At 36.3% G+C, this 21,216-nt stretch overlaps 3 protein-coding genes across 5 annotated transcripts; 1 reads left to right on the forward strand and 2 right to left on the reverse strand.

Annotated features, from left to right (window-relative positions):
- On the reverse strand, nt 1–7,287 carry snf8 (SNF8, ESCRT-II complex subunit). The gene is made up of 8 exons (XM_015389089.1): nt 7,083–7,287; nt 5,876–5,926; nt 5,418–5,556; nt 5,215–5,319; nt 4,651–4,723; nt 4,406–4,547; nt 1,191–1,265; nt 1–590 (listed from the first exon to the last, which is right to left on the reverse strand). The coding sequence occupies exons 1-8, from the start codon at nt 7,134–7,136 to the stop codon at nt 453–455; spliced, it is 777 nt and encodes a 258-aa protein (XP_015244575.1). The 5' UTR covers nt 7,137–7,287; the 3' UTR covers nt 1–452.
- Nucleotides 7,288–9,539: 2,252 nt separating this feature from the next.
- On the forward strand, nt 9,540–15,058 carry msl1 (male-specific lethal 1 homolog (Drosophila)). Of its 3 annotated transcripts, none has more exons than XM_015389115.1 (9): nt 9,540–9,639; nt 10,140–10,794; nt 10,874–11,064; nt 11,141–11,460; nt 11,605–11,669; nt 11,771–11,838; nt 12,297–12,421; nt 12,506–12,578; nt 13,730–15,058. In XM_015389115.1, the coding sequence occupies exons 2-9, from the start codon at nt 10,201–10,203 to the stop codon at nt 13,818–13,820; spliced, it is 1,527 nt and encodes a 508-aa protein (XP_015244601.1). In that variant the 5' UTR covers nt 9,540–9,639; nt 10,140–10,200; the 3' UTR covers nt 13,821–15,058. The 3 variants fall into 3 exon arrangements, with proteins under 3 accessions (XP_015244601.1, XP_015244602.1, XP_015244600.1); XM_015389116.1 differs by having other exon boundaries at nt 11,608–11,669; nt 13,730–15,057; XM_015389114.1 differs by having other exon boundaries at nt 11,141–11,502; nt 11,608–11,669; nt 13,730–15,053.
- A 642-nt stretch (nt 15,059–15,700) lies between these two features.
- Nucleotides 15,701–20,691, reverse strand: chmp2a (charged multivesicular body protein 2A). The gene is made up of 6 exons (XM_015389069.1): nt 20,544–20,691; nt 19,215–19,382; nt 18,530–18,709; nt 18,310–18,440; nt 17,108–17,169; nt 15,701–17,013 (listed from the first exon to the last, which is right to left on the reverse strand). Exons 2-6 carry the CDS (start codon nt 19,380–19,382, stop codon nt 16,892–16,894), a joined length of 663 nt encoding a protein of 220 aa, XP_015244555.1. The 5' UTR covers nt 20,544–20,691; the 3' UTR covers nt 15,701–16,891.
- Nucleotides 20,692–21,216: the final 525 nt, after the last annotated feature.

Here is a 21,216-nt window from a genome sequence, read left to right on the forward strand (position 1 = left end):
ATGTGTATACCATTAAGAAATTCTCCAATCACCAAAAAAGCAAGACTCCACCAGAGATTACACAGAAGTAACAGAGTGTTTGAAATATTTTCACACCCCTGTAACGTTTCCAGTTTCCTCCTCTCCTTGAACACACCCTCTACCATGGTGAAGCATGGTGGTGGCAGCAACATACCAGGGGGATAGTTTTCTTCAGCTGGGAAAGGAGAACTGGTCAGAGCTGATGAAAAGGAAGGATTCAATACAATAAACTGAATTGAACCGAACTGTTTGTGGCTGTAATCTGACAAATCTAAAAATTTTCACGGTGCGCAAATACTTTGGCAACGCAAGAGGTGCCTGTGACGGAGGGAAATAAAAAAAATAAAAAAAAGAGCCCCCTCTTGTACGGATCCTTGTGGGATTACACCCAGTCCATCACCTCCAGCCTGTGAACCAATAAAACGATCCTCCTAAGGCGTCATCTGATTGGCTTCCTCTGGCGTGACATCACGTGAGGTCAACTCAGCGAAGAGCGCCGGCAGCCAGTACTGAGCCTCTGCGCCTGCTTGAGAGTCCAGCCAAGCCAAACCTTCTTTTAGCAGATGATCCTGGAAATACGAGGAGTCAGACATGCAGAATATGAGAACACGTTGGTCCTGCAGGGGTTTCATGTTTTGTTTAGGTAACTTATATTTAGCTCTAAAGAAATTAATCACTGGAACACAGTTTTATGGAGGTTTCTCATTCTGCATGTTCATTTATTTTTGGTCTCTTTACATGTTCTGTTTATACTGATGAGGATACTATTAGGTATGAGGGGATTTCCTGCTTTCAAAAATAAAACCATTTAATTACTAAAAACAAAAGATCCAGCATAAGTGAAAGAAAAAGTGAATTATGCAATAAAATTAAACTTACCTTGGTTTCACTTTCTAAGCAGAAAGGTAAAGGCTTATCTTGTATAAGACATGGATTTTCAGACAAAATAAACTATAGCTCACATTTTTAGATAAACAGAAACATCCTAGCATAAAATGTAAATTATTTGAGTAAATAAGGATGTGATGAGGTTTTTTGGTGCGATAAAGATTTAAATACTTCCTCACATTTTGCATTCTAATAATGACCTTCACATCAGGAAAAAGTTGCAGTAAGTTTCATGTTTTTATGCTGTAGTTTGATAAGCAGACTGGATATTATGCACTCACCAGCACGTGACATGCTCGTTCCCTCTCCCATTTTAAGCTGCCTCTGATCTCACTCACTGTGACGTATCCCTTTTTCTACAAACCAGGAGAGAAAGAAAAGAAAAAAGATTTTAATTGGCAGCGAAGAGACACAATCTTCTCATTCTGAAAAAAAAAACCACCATTCTCCACACAGGAAATCAGAAAAGGCAGATTTTTGTGCTGAAGGAGCTCAGCTCTGTGTTTATTGGTCCATCCAAACTATGGTCATGTGATTCAAGTACAGAGAGGAATCTGTATCTGAATCAATCGAATTCCAGATTCAGAATTTAATGAAGGGACAAAAATCTAACCTGAGTCGACAACAGACTTGGATTCTCCTATTAAAGTGGAAATTGTGTTCACACTAATAATCTTTTGATATTTAGCATTAGCTAATCCAGTCTTACTGTACTCTTTAGAGGACATCATGGCCTTTTTTAGTGATGTGTCTGTGTTATAGGTGTGCATGCTGGAAACCCCCTGTTTTCCTTAATCAAAATGGCTGTCTAACCTTTAGCAACATTTTATGGAAAAAGAAGGGTGGCATGTCAAATAATTTCATTTCTTTACTATGTTACCAGGATAACTTTATATATTCTTGTTAATTAAAAAATCAACATCTATTTTTTTTAGTTCTGAAAAAGTTTAATGATTTCACTTTTAATATAATAGCGCTTTTATAAACTATTGTAGTGGACAGTAGGTCAGTTTCAGTGTTTTTATGACTGAACGTTGCTGTAGGAGATAGAAGTGAAGTAGAAGAGATTCTATTCATGACAGGGGACCAAGATTCAAACCTGGAACTGTCAGATGGACAGAGAGATGATGAAGAGTATCAGAGGGACATGGTAAACTAGGAGAAGAAGAGACAGCCTTTGAGCCTGAGAGGAAGCAGGAACTTCGACATGCTCTAATGCAGGCATCCCCAACCTCATTCCTCGAGGGCCGCTGTCCTGCAGGTTTTAGAGGTTTTCTTGCTCCAGCACAGCTGATTTTAATTGAAAGCTGATTAACAGGCGTTTGGTTTACTGCAATCATCATAATAAGCTGTGCTAAAGCAGGGAAACCTCTAAAACCTGCAGGAGACCGGTCCTTCAGGACCGAGGTTGCTCTAATGCAGTGTTTTTCAACCCCTATTCCTCAAGACACACTGCTCTGCATGTTTTAGATGTTTCCCAGCTTTCACACACCTGTTATCAATTGATAGCAGATTATCAGGCTTTGCTGAACTGCAATCTGAATCAGGCGTGCTGAAGCTCAGAAACATCCAAAACATGCAGAGTAGTGTGCCTTGAGGACCAGGGTTGAAAAGCACTGTTCTAATAGGCAGGACCTAATTGTAGGATTTCCTCATTTCAAAAAGATTTGTTGAAATTAATGTTCTACTGAATTTAAAAAACTATTACAATCAAATTAAAATTTAATTATTTGTGTCCTTTCCTTAATCATAATGGAATCAAACCTGTCCTATCCAAAGTCTGTAAATACTGGAGTCGAATGCAATGCTTTTGATGAAAAAATGTATTCTCAATAAATGAATTTTAACCACAAGCTGATGGTTTTAAAAAGGTTTATAAAATAATTTTTGTTTTGATAGCAACAGCTGACGTAATGACAGCATCAGGCTCGAAAATTTAGAGTAGAAAAAAACCTGATAGTCTAGTATATTATATACCGTAAAAGTATATAAATGTAAAAATTCAAAGTGATCGGAAATATTTGCAAAACACTCCTGATATGTAATCAATGGAGTTCAGTAATTGCATTATAAAAACTGCCACAGGCATTTTAATCTAATTGGATGTGACTCAAATAGATTTGTTGAAATTAATGGTCTTCCTGAATTTAAAAAACGAATACAATTCAATTTAAATTTAATAATTTGTGTTCTTTCCATAATCATAACGGCATCAAACCTGTGCTATCCAAAGTCTGTGAATACTGGAGTCAGATCCAATGCTTTTGACTGTATATTGATGAAAAAAAAATCTTTGAAAATTTGATTATTTTTAGAAACCAAAGACAGATGCTAACAGCCAGAGTGTCACTTAATATTACTGAATAGGAAATCAAAATTTTCCTTGTAATATCAGTACATATAGTCAGCCCTGGATAACCCAGGGTCAACATGTTCTGAGCTAAAATAATAGAAGTGCTTTTGCTTATTAAATTATAGACAATTCAACCAAATGCCTGTTAGGTTTATTCAATGATGATCATAAAATTAATGTATGTACAACTAAAACATTGGAGAAATTAGATGCTTCACTCTGTCTTATGACCTGATCAATTGTCCTGTCAGAACAATACTCTGTTTTGTAACCATGTGTTATGTTCTGTTAATAAAAGCGCTCTGAAGAGGAGGTCCGGGGGGGAGAGTGTTGGAAAGTTGGGTTGCAGCTTTTTCTCCCCTTCTGCTGAAGCTGTTGTTGAAAATCCATCTCTGTGTGAACTCAGTCCTTGTTTTAAAAACCTACATTTTTGAACCTAACAATGCCTAAAGGCCTTTTTTTTCCACAACAGGCATCCAAAAACACACAATATATAGAGTTTGTAATAACTGGTTCCAAGCCTCATATTTTTATGCAATTTCTGCATTTATATAAAAGGATTTTTATTGCATAACATTGAAAAACTGTCAGATTTTAAGCATTTACTTCGATTTCTGGTTGATTTTGTTTTGTTTGTTTGTTTTAGATGCCTCTAAATTGGAAGCACTCTCATTTAAGAATACCTTAAACTCAGAATGCATGAAAATCTTCTTTAAGATTTCAAATGTTTTATTTTCTCATTAAGGGGTGTATTTAGTTAGATGTTTGGTAATGTCTGGTAACTTCAATATCAGTCTGGATATATTAAAAAATCTATTTAGATTAATGAATTATTGTTTCCCAGCTCAGTTTAAGAATGTGCTCTAAATCGACATGTATATGTACCCTTAAGGAACTTAACCGCATGATTTGAGATTAAAGATGGATGCATTAGAACGCTGCCTTTCTGTATTTCCTATGTTTATGTTGTGGCTTAGGTTAAAGTATCTGACTTCCAACAGCTAATATTAGCTTAACTAAATGACAAGGAGTCAAACAGAACCATAAATTGTCTTAATCGGTGCTTAAAAATTATCTACAGACGGATTTAAATCTGTAGTTGGAAAACTAAATAAATAAAATCAGCTTAATGCTTTGTCTTACCTCAGCTAACTGTAAAACTACAGTGTGATCCATGTTTAGTTCTGCAGGAACCGACTGGACCAGGTAAGAACCGCCAACCGGGATCATCCCAAAGCCACTTCCCATCACTTTCAGTTTCTTAATGGCCCGGACCAAGTCATCTCTGAGGAACAGAAGAGGTAGCTGCTCAGACGACGTACACTTCATGAATTACAAACATGACGGCAGAACAGAAGAAACAGAATGTGACGCCTGGAAGAACTTACTGGCTCACATCCTGCGCATATTTACCACGACCCTTCAGCACTCTCTGGTGGAGCTCATCCAGAGTAATAAGACCTGTAATAAAAACAAACAAAAACCAACTTGAACTTTTTTTCCATTCCGTGCCGTTACAGCCTTAAATTTCACATTATTTTACGGGGATTCATGATTAATTTTTTTTATTTTCTTAAACAAGTTTACTTTAAGATTTTACGCCATCTTTCCATTTATCTTCCCATCTACAATGACCACTTTTCCCTGTTCCTTCTAAGAAACGAATGCACACAGCATAATGCTGCCACCAACATGTTCCACAGAGGGACTGTTTGAGGGAATTAAAAGAAGGGCTTATAGAAGACTTGCTACTACACTACTGTTCGAAAAAGGTGCTGACATCATTTTCTTATAGAAGCATTAAAGAAGGCATTTAAAATGTTTGTGAAAGTTTAGAGGGTATGAAATATTTTATAAAGCCCTGTCGCTCTCATGTGAATGACTGTATCTGCAATATTAAAGACAGAGCTAAGGGTTACTATGGATTCATCTTTCAAAAACCAAATTCAAACCTCCATTTCTGTGTTTCAGGGCAAGGCAGACTTCAATGATTTGTACGCCCAGTTCGTAGTAGAAATCACCAACACCAAGCATCTCAGACCAAAAGCCTTTACCAGCTGTGGAGGAAAAAATACATTTTTCACAGTTTTAGTTGCAGCTCCTTTGAGATTTAAGTGAAGGAAAAGTTAAAACACAAGGGGTTGGATTTTCTTACAAGCAAGTGGGTCAACGCCGATGGTAGCACACATCTCCTGAAACTGGACTCTGAACTGGGGGTTCTTGCGGATCTCTTGTTTGTGCTTGCTGGCAAACTCCTCCAGGTTGGATTTGAACGTTTCCAACTGCTTCGACATCTGGCCCCCAAAAGACATTGATTCAAACATTGATTCAAACCTTAGTGAAAAAACATTAAGCTCTCCAAAATAATTAACACAAAAAATAAAAAATACACAGCCTTGATTTCAGTAAGGTTTGTTTGTTAAGGCCAGAAAATAAACCGAGGAATCTTTTTGTAATGCAGGTGTAGAAAACTGAGCCAAAGCTGGAATGTTGTTTGTAAACAATTGTTGTGGTTGTAATGAAACGAATGAAAGGTGACATTCAAAATGCATTATAACAAGTGAGACAAACTCAAACATGAAGAAAATTACAAGGAAGAACATGCAAGCTCACCTGAACTATCTGGTCCTCTGCAAGTACAGTTCCCCTTTCTTTGTATTTGGCCTATAGAGGGAAAAAAAACCTGATATGGTTAACAGGCTGCAGATTTCAAGGCTGATGATTTATGTCTATTAATCCAGAACCTAATGCAGTATTTCAATGCCAGGATGAAGTTAACTATTTATTTTAATTGAAGTGATCTATTTCAAATTGCATTGGTATGTGAGAAATAGCAACCTTAAAAGTAAAGCATGAAGGCATAATCGTTTTCTATCAGAATGGCAAGAAACTTGCAGAAAACTGTAGATTAGTATATTTAGAAAAATATAAAAATAACCAGACAATATGCCTTTTAAACAACAAAAACACTTCAACACTTGTGCACATTGAAGGCGCACATTGAGAGTTTATCTATTAATTTTATGGCTTCCAAAAGCATGATCCTTGTTTTATTTAGGTTCTTTAATGACTTATGTTTGAAAGCTCTTTGCTGAACCAATAGATGATGATTAAAAAAAGGTTTATTGAAAAAAGGGTGTTGAGAGGCTGGATGCAATAGATTTGGCAGTAGGTCATCTTAGGAGAAAGTAGATCCTTTGGTCAAAAATAGCAGCTGGCTTCTGCCTTGGTAGAGATCATTTGATCAAACTCATTCCACTGCTGCTGCCACCATGTTTCATGGTGTCGATGGTGGTCAATAAAGATCGATTACAATAGAGTTCAAGTAGATATAAATTCATTATTATCAAAACCTTGCATCACAGACAAAACCTTTAGTAAGGATTGATCATATCATCTCATAAAAACAAACAAAATCATAAACATCTTAATGTCTAGAGCTCTGATCTGATTTCTGTTTGTTTGTTTACATCCGTAAAATTGCTTCTGTGGACATTGAACAAGTCATTTGTTCTTTTAATGCACAAGAAATGTATATTAAAAAGATAAATTCTTCATGAAATGAAAAACAATATTAAAATATCTTAGCATTATCTTTACAAGACAGTTGTACAACAGAATGGAGGATTCACCAGTATGTGCATTTATATTCCTCTTTAGGTTAGATAGTTTAGAATATTTGTCACCGTTTCCCCTTGGTTCTTTATATGGGATTTTTCTGATCAAACAATCTGAAAGCAAGTATTCAAGTCTTACCAAAATCATTTAAACTATACTTACATGTCCCTGAAAAGTTACATGGAGTATGCATAAATCTTACCTCTGCTAGCTTCTTTTTGGCTATAGCGCCAGCCCCAACGCCTCTACGATGCATTCTTTAGAAATTTGGTCTAAAAGATCAATACAACGATCTCAACGTTAGGTTATAATGACACACGAAGAGGTCATATAGATATTATTTCATAGTAAACAATGAGGAATCTCTAAATGCAGACTGCACTTCCGGTAGTTAGCCGCTACCGGAAATACGTAATTCTTATTAACGGAAGTTATTGCTTTTTTTTTTTACATTATCAGCAAAATGACTTAAATTAAAAATGTATTAAAATATATTCTAAAGGGGATGTTAAAATCGTATGATATGAACATGGTCTGAGTCAAAATGTTTAAAAAAACATTTCAATTAAACTACATTTGTATATGTAAACTAATGCTGTAACAAAATTTTAATTAAGTATGTGGCTTAAAGCTTATTCTTACGGAAGAGGATTAGGGCCACTGAAAAAAAAAAAAAAAGTTAACTGATTTTTAATTTTTATTTTAGTTTAAAACTGGAAAAAAGTCAGAATTATGAGATTAAAGTCAGAATTCTGACTTTAATCTCAGAATTCTGACAGTTAACAAACGCATTAGCATTAGACTGTAGCCATCTGTTTTAGAGACTAGCTCTCTTGTTTTAATCACCTTCTGCTCTTCCATTAATGAAATAGCATCACCGGGGACCACTCGAACACGTAAAAAGTCGCCTAATTCCATAATTTTTCACCAATGTGTTACTGGGCCTCCCAATGGTGCTCATCTACATTGAGATCCAAAATTCTGAGAACAAGAAAGAATTCTAAGAAAAAAGTCAGAATTCTGAGATTAAAGTCAGAATTCTGACTTTTTTCCCATATTAAACTGAAATAATATTTAAAAATCAGTTCACTTTTTTTTTCCAGTGGCCCTAATCCTCTTCTGTATCTTCTTATAACTGGTTTTAACATAAATCAACTGCCCATTAAACTATCATAGTTTCATAAACAAGTTTTATTATACTGGACTTTTTTTTAGAAATCTGAAAACAAACATACCGTATATATCTGTAACTTTCTGTACATCCAAAATAAAAAAAAAAGGCCATTTAAAATTGTAAAAATAATTTACCCCGCTAAAGAATTACTAATGGGCCGGTTTAATACTAAGGATAGTAAATACAATTTTTGTGTAAATAACATTGCCTTTATTTTCTATTATGGTGACAATTTGTATTGTAATAAAATTTAATTATGGATCAGACCAACAATTATACTTCCAGAATATTTTCTAGTGGTATGATAACATTTGAAATAATACTGAAGAACAAAAAAAAGGGCTCTGTTGTAATCTGATCATTAGTAGAGCATATTTTTTATTCATAAATAAATATATCCTCACTAGCTTTTTCCTTTTTTTTTTTTTTTACAATTTTACTCATATTTAAAATTTCAGAAACACATACATAATATGAAGACCTGAGAAAGTTTAATTGATTATGAACAAATATGTACTAATCCTAAAATGTAGTCACCCCTCCCCCTTGTAATTACAAAGTTTTAACTCTTTTTCTGTAATTTTGTTTATAATTAAGTACATTTTCTTTCTTTTTCAGTTGCATTATCCTAATTTCTATATGTTTAAGTTTGTTGCTTAAATATCTCAGAATGCCTCTGTCATACCTATTGTGGATTTACACAGTTTTTACTTGCCATACTTGGTAAATTTCTGGATTAAAGAAAGTTGGGGGAAAAAAAAACATTTTAAATTCTATAGCAAATCAATACTTGTTCATCTTTTTATTCAAATGAAATAATTCATAATATTTTAAAGCTAATTTTCTTGGTTTTAACATTTCCTGAACGTTTTTCTTCACATTTTCTATGTTTAAATGATATTCTCACTTATTTAATTTATGTTTTATAAATGGAAACAACAAACATAAACATAATTAGCTTACCACTGTAACAATAATTGTAGTATAATACTTTCTAACTCGTTTTCAAACTTCTTTGTACAGATCATTACTATGATTTTTATTTCAGTTTATATGAATTTAGAATTCAAAACACAGGGCAATAAATGTAAGAAATATTCAATTACTCAATCATATTGTTATCTTAAGGCCCCATACAGTACATTTATTAAAGAAAAAAAAAAACACCCTTGTTTTTTTTGAGGATGTTTTTGAAGTACAGTAACACATTGATGAAAAGTCAGAATTCCAAGAAAAAAAGTCAGAATTCTGATATTAAAGTCAGAATTCTGAAATTAAAGTCAGAGTTCTGACTTTTTTCTCATGTTATACTAAAATAAAAAATAAAAATCAGATAACTTTTTTTGTTTTTTCATTGTCCCTAATCCTCTTCCGTAGATATGTAACAGTATTGCGTCATCGCTTAAATAATGCAGCATACCGGCCTGCTTGTACCCCCCCTAGCGGTGACATTCGGAATAACACTTCCAAAACTCGAGAAATGGCCATCCAACCGTTTGCGCATGCGCCGTAGTCGGCGTTTTAAAACAAGTCTTGAGGAGGGAACATGAAGACAACCTGAAGCCCCACTCTTGATATGGTCGAGGTAAGCCAGAGAGTCGTTGGAACATGTTAATAAAAGCGGTTGGGGTTTAAGTCGACTGTTAAGACCTGGTTATTACACGCTGTTCGCCTCGGAGATACAATTTGCTCTATAAAAGAGAGGCTAACGTTAGCCAGCTAGCTGGCTGTTATTGTTTTTCATGAGAACCAAAATGGAGGAGCTTGGCTGCTGCTGCCTGTGTCCTACAGAGCCACTCCCGAAGAACCAGTTATAAAATGTCTGCCCTGCTGGAGAAATACGAGGTTATATTCTTTTATAAGTAAAAGGTTTGCTTCTGAGTTGTTGTATCGCAGACCGAACACGACAAAGTATGAAATTTCAAACCCGGTACGAGATTTTTAAAAAGATGCACACTCTAATTTGGCAGAATATTTCCTTTTAAATGTTTGTTGTTCCTTCGAAACTAATACACAAAGCAGGGCGTCTGTTATACAAATATCTGTATATTGACTGATGTTTGCTCTCTCTTTTTTTTTTTGCAGCTGTTGCGTCCACATGGGGAGTCGGTGTGGAGCTGCAGGATGAGAAGTGGTCGTGTTCGCCATGACTCTGAGATCCAAACACTTTCTACAACCGGCATTTAAAAGTAAGGCTGACACGGAAGACTTCGTGGTCAACACCGTGAGCGTGAAGAGCGAGCCCTGCGACTTTGTTATTGATGTCCAGGACGTTCGCAGGGGGGAGATCCCAAGCAGATCGAAAAACTTAGATCAGAGTTTCATGACAAGCGAAGTCGCACTTGCTGCCACAGCTCCAGAAACGCTTCAGGGAGATAAACAGGTGGGGATAACGTCCCCTGTCAGACCAATGGGGGGTGAGGGAACCCCGGTGAAAGGTAAACCCCTCTCTGTTGACAGCATGGATAACCCTCAGATGGCAGTGAACAATAATTCAAAGGATGCTGGTGCTGATGATGGCACCAAAGGGGTTGTTCCTGGAGTTCTCGGGACTGCTTCCATTGAACTCTCATCTGAAGGAAAGTGGAAGAACATCCGGAAGACCCCTGCCAGTCCGCATGCACAGGCCAACTGCCTCCGACAGATTCTCCTCCTACAGCTGGACCTCATTGAACAGCAGCAGCAACAGCTGCAATCCAAGGAGAAGGAGATTGATGAACTCAAGGCCGATAAGGAGATGGTGCGTGAAATTTATTTATTCTATCAGCAGCTTTTATATCCCACATATGTTTAGCAAACTTTCACTTTTTTATCTACAGTTGCTTGCACGCATTGAGCGCATGGAACGTCGCCTCCAGCTCACAAGGAAGGATGTACCCCGTGATAAGCGCCTTTTTCAGCCCCTCGAGACGTGGACACCTGACAAAGAGGACATATGGGACCTGGACATAGAGGAAAGTCCACAGCCCAACGCAGCCACTCCTCTCCCATTCAGCAAAGGTCAAAAGAGGTAAAATAAACAAAATAAAAGACACATTTAACATTGTGTGTTACGTGTTTAAAATTATCGGGTGTTGCACATACAGGAAATCTTGCTTCACGGATCCGAAGGTTCAAAAATCTCGCGCTAAAAGTGCAAAACTCAGCCCCCAAAAGTCTGAGACGGAGCCCGGGTCTCCCAACCAAAGAGAGCTGCGGAGTAAGGAAACCCCAGAGAAGTCTGTTCCAGGCAGGTCCGGTGCAGAAAGAGACGTTTTGCTTCCCTGTAAAGAGGAGCCTGAGCTGAGCTGCCAGATGGAGGACCTGCCCTTCATGTCAACCACAGAGATGTATCTCTGTTGCTGGAACCAACCTCCTCTGTCCCCTCTGCGTGAGACTTCCCCTAAAAAGGAGGAAGAGGTGGCCAGTGAGTGGACTCCTCATGTAGTTCATGATATGCTGATTGTTTGTAAGCCTAACCTAAATCCCAACTTCAATCACTTTAGCAATCCAAACTGCTGGATGCACAATCTATGAATAACTTCCCTCCTTTTTTTATCTTCCTGCGTGGTAGTCCCCTCTTGGAGGGAAAACCACATAGAGCCTTTGGATGAGGATGCCAGTAATATCCCTGAGGTGAGAGAAAAGTTGAAAGGGAACATTTTTAAATTGTCTCCTCTTTGGTCTGAGAGCATTTCAGACTTTAATAAAATGTGTGACCTTTTGCTCACCTCAAGCCGCTGGATGACGGCGCGTTTCTGAAACGTCACGCAAAGCTGGAGCTGGACGAGAAGAGGAGGAAAAGGTAACAACAGACCTGATAATGCATATAGTGGGAAATAATCCATGTAGGTTAGTACCCTTGGGCAAAAATAGTGTTCTTTTCAAATGAAATATAAAATTTAAACAGGACTTTAGCTTAAATTGTTTAAATAAGTTATTACAATATTATTGAAGAAACCTGATCATGTTTAGGCTATCAAGCAGCAGTGGACATTCCATATGTTTAATAAACATTTAAGTAAGGGTGGGGCTATGTGTTACTGGTTATATCGCTTATCAACATGAATTCTTATTGAATTTACTCTTTAAATTGGCATTAAAAAGAAAACTTTTTAAGACTTGGACTTAAATATAAAAGTGAATAGTCTGCCCTTTCTAAACTCTTCATCTATTGTCTATCTCGTTTCATTTTCTTTAAATCGTCCTCCTGTGGCATGTTTTATTTTTTTTAATTAGCAGTTGCTCCTTAAATGTTTTCAGATGGGATATCCAGCGAATTCGGGAGCAGCGCATGTTCCAGCGTCTGCAACAGCGCATGAACAGAAAGAAGATCGTCCAGGAAACCGAGCCCGAGCTGTCGTCCTTCTACCCCGACACTGAAGACGGTACCACCATAGCAGAGTTCAGGCTTCTGTATAGAACAATTTATTTGGATTCATCTTCAAATGAAACCCTTCTGTCTGTTCTAGTTGAAGCGATAGTCATCACTCCATTCTTACCTGTGGTTGCATTTGGTCGGCCGCTGCCCAGACTCTCCCAGCAGTAAGTCACCAGGGTTTTTGGTGTTTGTTTTGGTTTATTTATTTGCTTAAGACCTGTATTGAAAAGGTTATATAAGATTGTTTTTTTTATTTTTTTTTATCTACTTTTGTTAAAAGTGAATTTAAGCCCATACTAACTGTGAAAAAAAAAGATTACAGTCACATGTCAAACCAATGTAACAGCAGTATTTAGAATAGACTAGAATGGGAAATCCCTTTAATGTCCCACAATGGGGATATTAGATTATAGAAAAAAATGGTCACACAAATATGGATCTTAGGAAAAATGAGTAAGAATAACATTCTAGTGAGGAGTTAAAAAAATAAGAAATAAAATACAGTACGGTAAAGTGTTTTAACAATATAAATACTGTGCAACTGGAGAATAATTAACCAATATCCAGCTATGGACATTTTTACAGTAATGGATATTTGAAAATAGCAGAAACATCAGAGATGTGCAAAATGTCAGCAGCATTTTATTTAACTGACTACGATAGAAACTATGCAAAATCAGCATGAATGTAACAACTTATTGAGGTTGTTGGTAGCAGTGATGGTTATTAAGTCTTAGAGGTTCTGGGAGGAAGGATTTTAACCGCAGCTTTATTAGATTTCTTTATTTTGATCTAAATTTGTTAGTAACTAATGATTAGTTAAGCTGTCATAAATCATAAAAGACTTTGTCTTAAAGTTAAATTCTGATTAAATTTCATTTCAGCAACATTATTTTCATCAGGTTAAAAAAACAAATGATCTCTGATCTTTTTTTTTTTTTTAAGAAAAAGGCTAGTATTTCATGATTTTTACTTGTTTTAATTCTAATAAAAACTGTTTTTTAAGGAGCAAATTTTTAAAAATGCCATTTGTTTTACTATTCTGCTAAGAAAAACCTTTTAAATTCTGTCTTTTTTTTATATATATAAAAAAGAAAAAAGCTTAAACTGCATTTTATTCAACTTTAAAACATAACTCCTGGAAATTTGAGGCTTTTATGAAATCTTTCCCAAAACTTACATGAAAGCTGATCCCTGTCTTCTTTATCTTTACTTACCTTTGAAATGCCAAATGACTTAAAAGCAAACGTTATTCTTACAAGTTCGTTTAACCATAAGTTTGGAAATTGATACGATTTATTTATTTCCACTCCAGGAACTTCGAGCTGCCCTGGCTGGACGAACGAAGCCGATGCCGGATCGAGGTTCCCAAGAAACACACGCCTCACCGAACTTGTCGGAAGTGAAGGCTGAACCACAATGAGAGCAGGATGCTGCTACCCCCAGCCTGAATTTAAAAAGAAAAAAAAGTTTACAAATTGGTTCTGGGGGATTATGTTGGTGTGGGCAGCTGCTGTTTTCAGTCTGTGGTTGCAAAAACCCACAAAGTAACTAATTTCCTGGAGAAAACCTGAATAAAACGAGGCAGGAATATAGGTGACATGTTAGCAGCTGTTCATTCAAAAGTTCAGAGCATGTTTTTGTTCAAAATGTGCCATAAGAGTTTGTTTTTTCTATCGCTCCAAGTTTGAGTTTCAGTCGGGTTTGATACGTAATGTTCTGATGTGAAAAGGGTTCTCATCCTGAGCATGTTGGGGCGAAACTTTGTCCTCAGTTTACACAAAGAGGAGCTTAATTCTTCATCACAAACAGTCCAGCCACATTGTTCATGCTGTGATTAGCTTTTCTCCTTGCCTAAGTGGAAAAAAAGTCAAAAATCGACTGTTCAGTGCCGTGTTGCTCTTACTGTTTGCACACAAATTTAATACGATTTTATCAATGTTAACTGTGATATAAGGGTTTTCAAACAGCATGACTATATATAGAATAATCATAAGCCAATTCAGCATAAAGAAACAGATGATCTGAGGGGTTGTTCTTGAAAACAGTATAAAAAGTGACAACACTTGGGAAACTGGTTTATTTTTCATGTGAGCTGCATGCACTGCTTACCTGTTGCAAAAAGAAGAATATTTTCTTCCCACTGGGTTACTAAAACTAAAGAAGTTCTACATGAAAGCATGATTTTTATAAAATCAGACAGCTGTGCTTACAGGTGATTTCTGTTCAGTTTCCAACCTTAAAAGCACATTTGCATCCAGTAATAATAGCCAAGTTATGTGCATGCATTGCTCTGCTCGGTCGGAGATGTTTTAGGTGATTAAAAGGCTTTCTGTTGTAGTTCTAGCTGCTGGTACGCTTTCAAAGGCGCCGCCCGTCTCCTCTGAGCTAATCTCGCTCATGATCACAACCATAGGTTTCTCTCTTGGTTGCTCCACCTGTTCTGTCATCAAAGCAAGGTTTGGAAATAAAATTTAAAGTTTTCTTTGACTGTACATAACTTTCAGAAACAAATGTAAATAAAACATTGCTGTTATTTTTTTATTATTTAATGTTGGAAGTGTTCAGTACATACAATATTGCTCTGATTGTACGTTGACAAATTGACAGTTTTGACAGTTAATTTTTTGGAATAAAATTCATGTCTATGACACATATTTTGTCTTAAATATGTATAATTTGTGAAGGGGTAGAGCACTCACATTTCACTCCCTACTTTCCAGCAAAAATTAAGGCCACTAGAGGCAAAAACAAGAGATAGATTTGCCCATAAGCATATAATCATACATTTTATTTCTCTAGGGAATGTAAATAAACTTTATTGATCTCACATTGAAGAAATTTATCCCTGCATTTAACCCATCCCCTTGGGGAGCAGTGGGCTGCCATCGTGGGGCACCCAGGGAGCGATCGCAGGTTAAGGGTCTTGCTCAGAGAGTGGTAGTCTGAGGGAATGAGAGGGGCTCAAACTCAGACCCTCATGATTCCAAGCTCTAACCACTAGGTCACCACTCCCCTATAAATATTCTGTTTACATTTTCAGGAAATTTGAACTTGTCCTGATAAATGGTTCACTGGTTTTAAAGGTCTGGTTTTTCTCCTCTACTTTCTAAAGGTATCACTTTGTTTGCTAAGGGCGTTAACTGAAAGCTGTGATTTATTTGAGGAATACATTTAAACCATATGGGAGTACCCTATGAGGTATAAAGGAAAATAATTTGAAATAGGATATCATAGTTTCTCTACATCTACTTCTAATAATGTTAATATTGTAGTTTTTTTTCCCCCCAAGGGTTAAACTTCTTTTCTGAGGCATTTCCCCTGATTTCCTTTTTCATGTTGGTTAAATCATTATTTTAATCTCAATTTAATGAACTACTATTAGCAACTGTTTTGTTTTGGGTGTACATATGGATTGATGGTCTAAATCAAACTTCCACCTTCGAATTTTCCCTTCAGAAAGTTATAAAAATTACATTTAAAGCAAAATTCTGGGCATGTCTTTAAAGAGTTTGGAGCTGAGGTGTCTGAGCTTTTAAGCACCAGATTGCAAAATGCAACAAATGTTTGGATTTCAACCTTTTAACCTGATAAACTGAAGAAAAATAAAAAGGGACAATCAATGATTGTCATAAAAAGCCCCTCAGGTGAATAAAAGGAACCTGGTGTCCACTTGTTTGGATGGAAAAACTTTGATCTGAAGGTGAGAGCCCCAAACTCTAAACCAACTTTATTATAATGGATGTCTCTAAAACAAAAGTGGAACTGATTCATTTCCCAGTATACTGGAAACAAAAATATTTATTCAATAAATCCAAAAACAAAATTTCTCAGAGAAATAAACAAAAACACCACTGACTGCTATTTATAGTGAGGATGCTGCAGATCTCATAAACGCCAATTAAAGAATCACCAGGAGTGTCTTCCAGAACATAGCTTTCCTTTTCAAATGTCAGTAATAATAATAATAAACCATCTTTTTTTTATTTTAACTAGAATCTCCAACACTTAAGGACAATAAAAATGCTGATAACGTTTTAATATGGATAGAAAAACAAAACACCAAACCCACCTCCTGTACAAAATGTACCGACACATTTACATGCCAGTCATATAAAATTTAACCTTTAATATTTCTATAGGGTTTCCTTGAATATTCTGTAATTAGTGTTGATTTTAATTGTAAATACATCGTGCTTTAAGAAGTCAGTATGAACAGATGATCTGTATCATTCGTCAGAGTCAAAATGGAGAAAAGCGTTTTTTAGACGTATGAAGGATGATGACCCTTGTAATGATAAGATACATTGCACATACAATAAAGAAAAACACCTCAAACAGAAAGCCATACACCTTATAGAACCGCCTGCTGAAAGCCGGCCACTTATGCCTCCGAAAGGATCTAAACGCAGAGATTAGAGTTCGTTTGTAATGATGACCCTCGCCAAACTGCGCCTCTTAGACAGTTCCTGCGCGTTCAGTCTCTCCGCAGGTTATTCAGACGCTCCTCCAGGTCTGCGTCTGCGTCGGCCAGAGCGGCCTGAGGCTCGGCTTTCTTTCCTCCGGCCACAGAAAGGCTTCCCCCGGTGCTCGGCAGATCTGCAGCAGAAAAAGAAACGCAAAGGATTCAAGTAACGCGGGAAAAACAACATTCAAAAATTTGAGATGCTAACGATTGGAGGGTTTTTCTTACTTGATAGTTCGTCAGACAGATTGAGACCAAGCTCGTCCAGGACTTGGGAGACGATGGCGTCACTGAGGGGGAGGTAAAGAGAAGATTAAAAAGAAGCTGGTTTGCTTTTTAACAGTAATTATTTCACTGGTGCTAAAAAAAAAAAAAGAAAATCCAATTTTAGTATCTTAATTTAAAAACTGAATAAAATGATTTCTGTTATGAATTATTATTGTTCACAGCTAACAAAAAATAACCCTTAAAAACAACCTTACATCCAAAAGCCCTGCAAGCAAAAACCAGCAGAGGGGAGCATGAAGTGTTCTGATATTTTTTTTGTTTTGTTTTTTAGCAAAAGCCTGACTTTGACTTCTCTAATTTTTAAGCTCAATGGTTTGCCCTTGAAGCAAATTTTATCACTACCCTTTTAAATGTAGTTAAGTCTAACTGGTTACAGCTCTGCAGCCAAAGTCTGAGAAGACAGTTTGATTATCAAAGTTCTTTATAAAGGATGACTCCTCCTGTGCCTCCTGGGCAGGTGCTGAATCCTGCTGTAGTAGGTCCAGAGTTTATTTCAAATTAACAAAGGCTGCAGTTCTACCTACTTATTATTTCTCTATCTTAGTTTTTCCTTTCACTAAACTTTATTTATGAGCAAGCTTGGCTACAAAGCTTAGAATATCTAGTTTGCAGTGTAAGGAATCCATTTCTATTGGTGGAATAAAATAACAGGAAGTATTAGTGTATAGGTTGTTGTCTTAGTAAATATTTATCGTGTTTCTAGACAAATTTTTCTTTTGGATTAGAGTAAAACAAAACCCTTGAAATGTTCTGTTTTCTTTCATTATATAATAGTAAAACTTGAACCATTATCAATACTGATTTTGAGCAAAGACACAGCTATATTGGATACAACTGGATTTTTAAAGGGGCTCTCAAAGTAATTTCCCTCTGGGATTATTAAAGTATTTCTGATTCTGAATCTGATCTTTGCAAGCAGCAACTCAAATAAACCACATAAATGCAAAGGGAAGACATTTTTTTAAATTCTCAAATCAGCGATTAGAGCCATTACCATTTTTTTAATAGTCTTTATGCTAAGTAGACCGCAAACCTAAAACAAGTAAGAAATGTTTGAAATGATCACTTTTGACTTAATCTATTATGTTTGTTTAGTTTGGGTATGGCTGTTTATGCAGAGGATGCTAACTGAAGTCCCTCACCTCTCCTCTTCATCATCCTCATCCCCCATGGCGTCATCAATAGCATCGTTCATCATCTCCTCCTTCATATCCATTAGCTCGCTCTGTTTTTCAAACTCCATCATGATCTTCTGAATCTGAGGAAGCTTCAGCTGAGGGAGTCAGGAAAGGGTGATAGTCATTAGCACAGGAAGGTGTGATGTTATTTTCCTTCACTTATTAGAGGCTGTGATGCACGGACCTGTCTGTTCATGGTGGCCATGGCTTTGGTGACGCCTTTCATCGCCTGTGCCATGCTGTTGTTAGACTTAAGGGTCTGGATCTTTAGGCTGACGGCTTGAATGTTGGCTTTCATCATGATGAACTTCTTAACGTAACGCCGCGTGCGCACCAAGTCCTTGGCCATGATCTTCACTGCGTCCTGCAGATTGATAGCACACAAAGTTCAGTATGAAATGAACTGATTATAAAATTATTTTTGTTTTTTTTGTAGGCCTGGTCTTGGATTTTATAATAAATAAAACAAAACAAACTTTATAATTTAACAAACTAAAGAAAGTGAAGAAATTACCAAAAAAAATTTTAACCAGCAATCAAAGTGTATTTTTTAATATTTATTTATGTTCATTTAAATAAAAAATGTGAATCATACTCTCAGTTGATGCATTCAGGGAAACCAAATGTTGGAATTTCTAGTTCTGATACAACTGAAGAATGAAAAAATCTATTTCTCTCCATTTGCCCAACTGATCACCACTAATCTATACATCTATTACCGCTTCCCCCCGAAAACCAAGTTTTTTAAAAACCGGGTTGACCCGCTAACAATCGGCTTTTGGCTCTTTTCCCGTTTGACCGAAAAGTCGAGTCTGAACCCTGCTGTCCAGCTGCTCCCACCTGACTGTTTCTTCTTCCTTTTTGCTCACCATTTGTCCCTGCTTGGCCATTTTCTTGATGTCTGCAATAATTTTCTTCTCCTGCTGCTCTAATTTCATCCGCTCGCGGTCCAGCTCTCTCATGGCCCGGTTGAGCGCCCTCTGGTTCTGCCTCAGCATCTCCTCCGGGGTCTTCCTCTTCCCAAACAGGAACTCCATCTGTGTAAAGATAGAAATTAAACAATGTTCTAAAAACTAAAAATAAGAAACTGGTTTTCATAAATGCAATTGCTATTGTAATGATACTATATTGTAAGGCATATATAGAGGGTCATACGATATAGGCTACAAGCAACGATTGTAAAAGTAAAAATGAAGTAAAACAGAATTAATAAATAACCTGTAACTTTTTTCTGCATGTGCAATGAGTCATTCCTCGCCTGACCAATGACATCATTACAACCAGAGGAAAGTCTTTGAAGGCCAGTTTTTTTTTTCTTTGTTAGGCCACAGAGAACAAGACCGAGCCACAAAAGATTTTCTACATGTCTGGATGTGATGTGATCCCACAGATCATGTTTAAATGTGTAAAGATTGAGCAGAATTACAATCAAAATAACTTTATCATGTTTATACAACACAATAACAGAAACTATTCAACCTTAAACAGGCAGACAGCTTGCCAACTATAGTTAAAATGTTTTGTTTCAAAACTTTAAGTAAAGGGTGGTGTTCCTTTAGTTCTAAACCTTAACTCAATTTGTGCAACAAATGTATTTCAGAATATTTGAATTTTATTATATTAGCCTTTAATATCACAATAAACCCCCAAAAACTACAGTTTGATAATAAAACATTTTTTTAACACAATATTGACCGTTAAAAAAAAAGCTTAGAAGCCTTAAAATTATTACAACTGTTTCTAAGAAGCAGCATCTTGTTTCAAACATAATTTTTAAAACGTCTCTATTCACCCACCTAAATATAAATATCGTTTATTTGTCCGGGAGTTAAAGACTTTGGGTTGGTTTTATAGCTGAAACGTGAAAGTGTAAAAGTTCCCCTGTATTTTACCGGAGGATTAATGACACAACCACAAGCTGTAGGTAGTTTTAAAAAAAAGAAAAGAGGGGATTTCCTTTTTAACTCGGTCTGTCCACCATGACCAAACGTTAACTAAGGAGTTACCTGTTTAAAATGACTTTAAACTGCTTTCTAAAACAAATTTCCTTAACATTAACTCTATTATTAAACTTAAATCATAAGCCGAATGTTAGTCAGCAGTTAGTAATGTGACCAAAAGGCCTGAAGTTAGATTTTAGCCGTTTGATTCGGTTCTGGTCCTTTCTAACTTGATACACCGAACCTCATCCCACTCACCTTAAAGCAGAATCTTCGTCAAAGTCAAAAAACCGAGAAGTCAAACGGCGTTTATGTGTCTCCTTAACCTCCCAATACCGATCAAAATTAAACGGTTATTTGTTTTCTTCCCAACGCTTCCGCGTTGCTAGCGTTGCCCTTCCGGGAAGTGACGTAGCCACGGAGGACGACGTCAATATCTATGAATTTTCCCATTGCGACATGCGTGTCAAGCTAGTGTTGTGACCGGAAAATGGTAGAGTGGAGCAATGACTTTCAAAATAAAATGTGAAACAATACGCGCCCACTTACAGAAAAAAAAGGAAAAAGAAACGAGCTGGAAATAACAAAAAAAATCCATTTATTTGTACATATCTATTTTTTGTTATCAACAAATTATATAACATAAATCACAATTGTGTAATACTGGTTTATAGGTGATTTTCAGCAGTTATTTATTTGATCTAACAGAGTGGAGAGGCATTGCTTTAATTTATTATTGATCATCTTTAGAGAAAATGAAAGGTAAAAAAATATTTCTTAATTTTTGTATTTAACTGTTTGAATGGATGAAATTAGCGTGTTTTTCCCTTTATAATTTCTGTGATAGTTCCTTCTTTGATTTAGTTACTTTATTTAATAGTTGTTTCTCTCGTGAAGATTTGCTAACAATTTTAGAAGTTTGATTCCCGCA

Source organism: Cyprinodon variegatus, unplaced genomic scaffold (genome assembly GCF_000732505.1).
Source record: "Cyprinodon variegatus isolate N-32 unplaced genomic scaffold, C_variegatus-1.0 Scaffold447, whole genome shotgun sequence".
In the NCBI taxonomy this organism is placed as follows: Eukaryota; Metazoa; Chordata; class Actinopteri; order Cyprinodontiformes; family Cyprinodontidae; genus Cyprinodon; species Cyprinodon variegatus.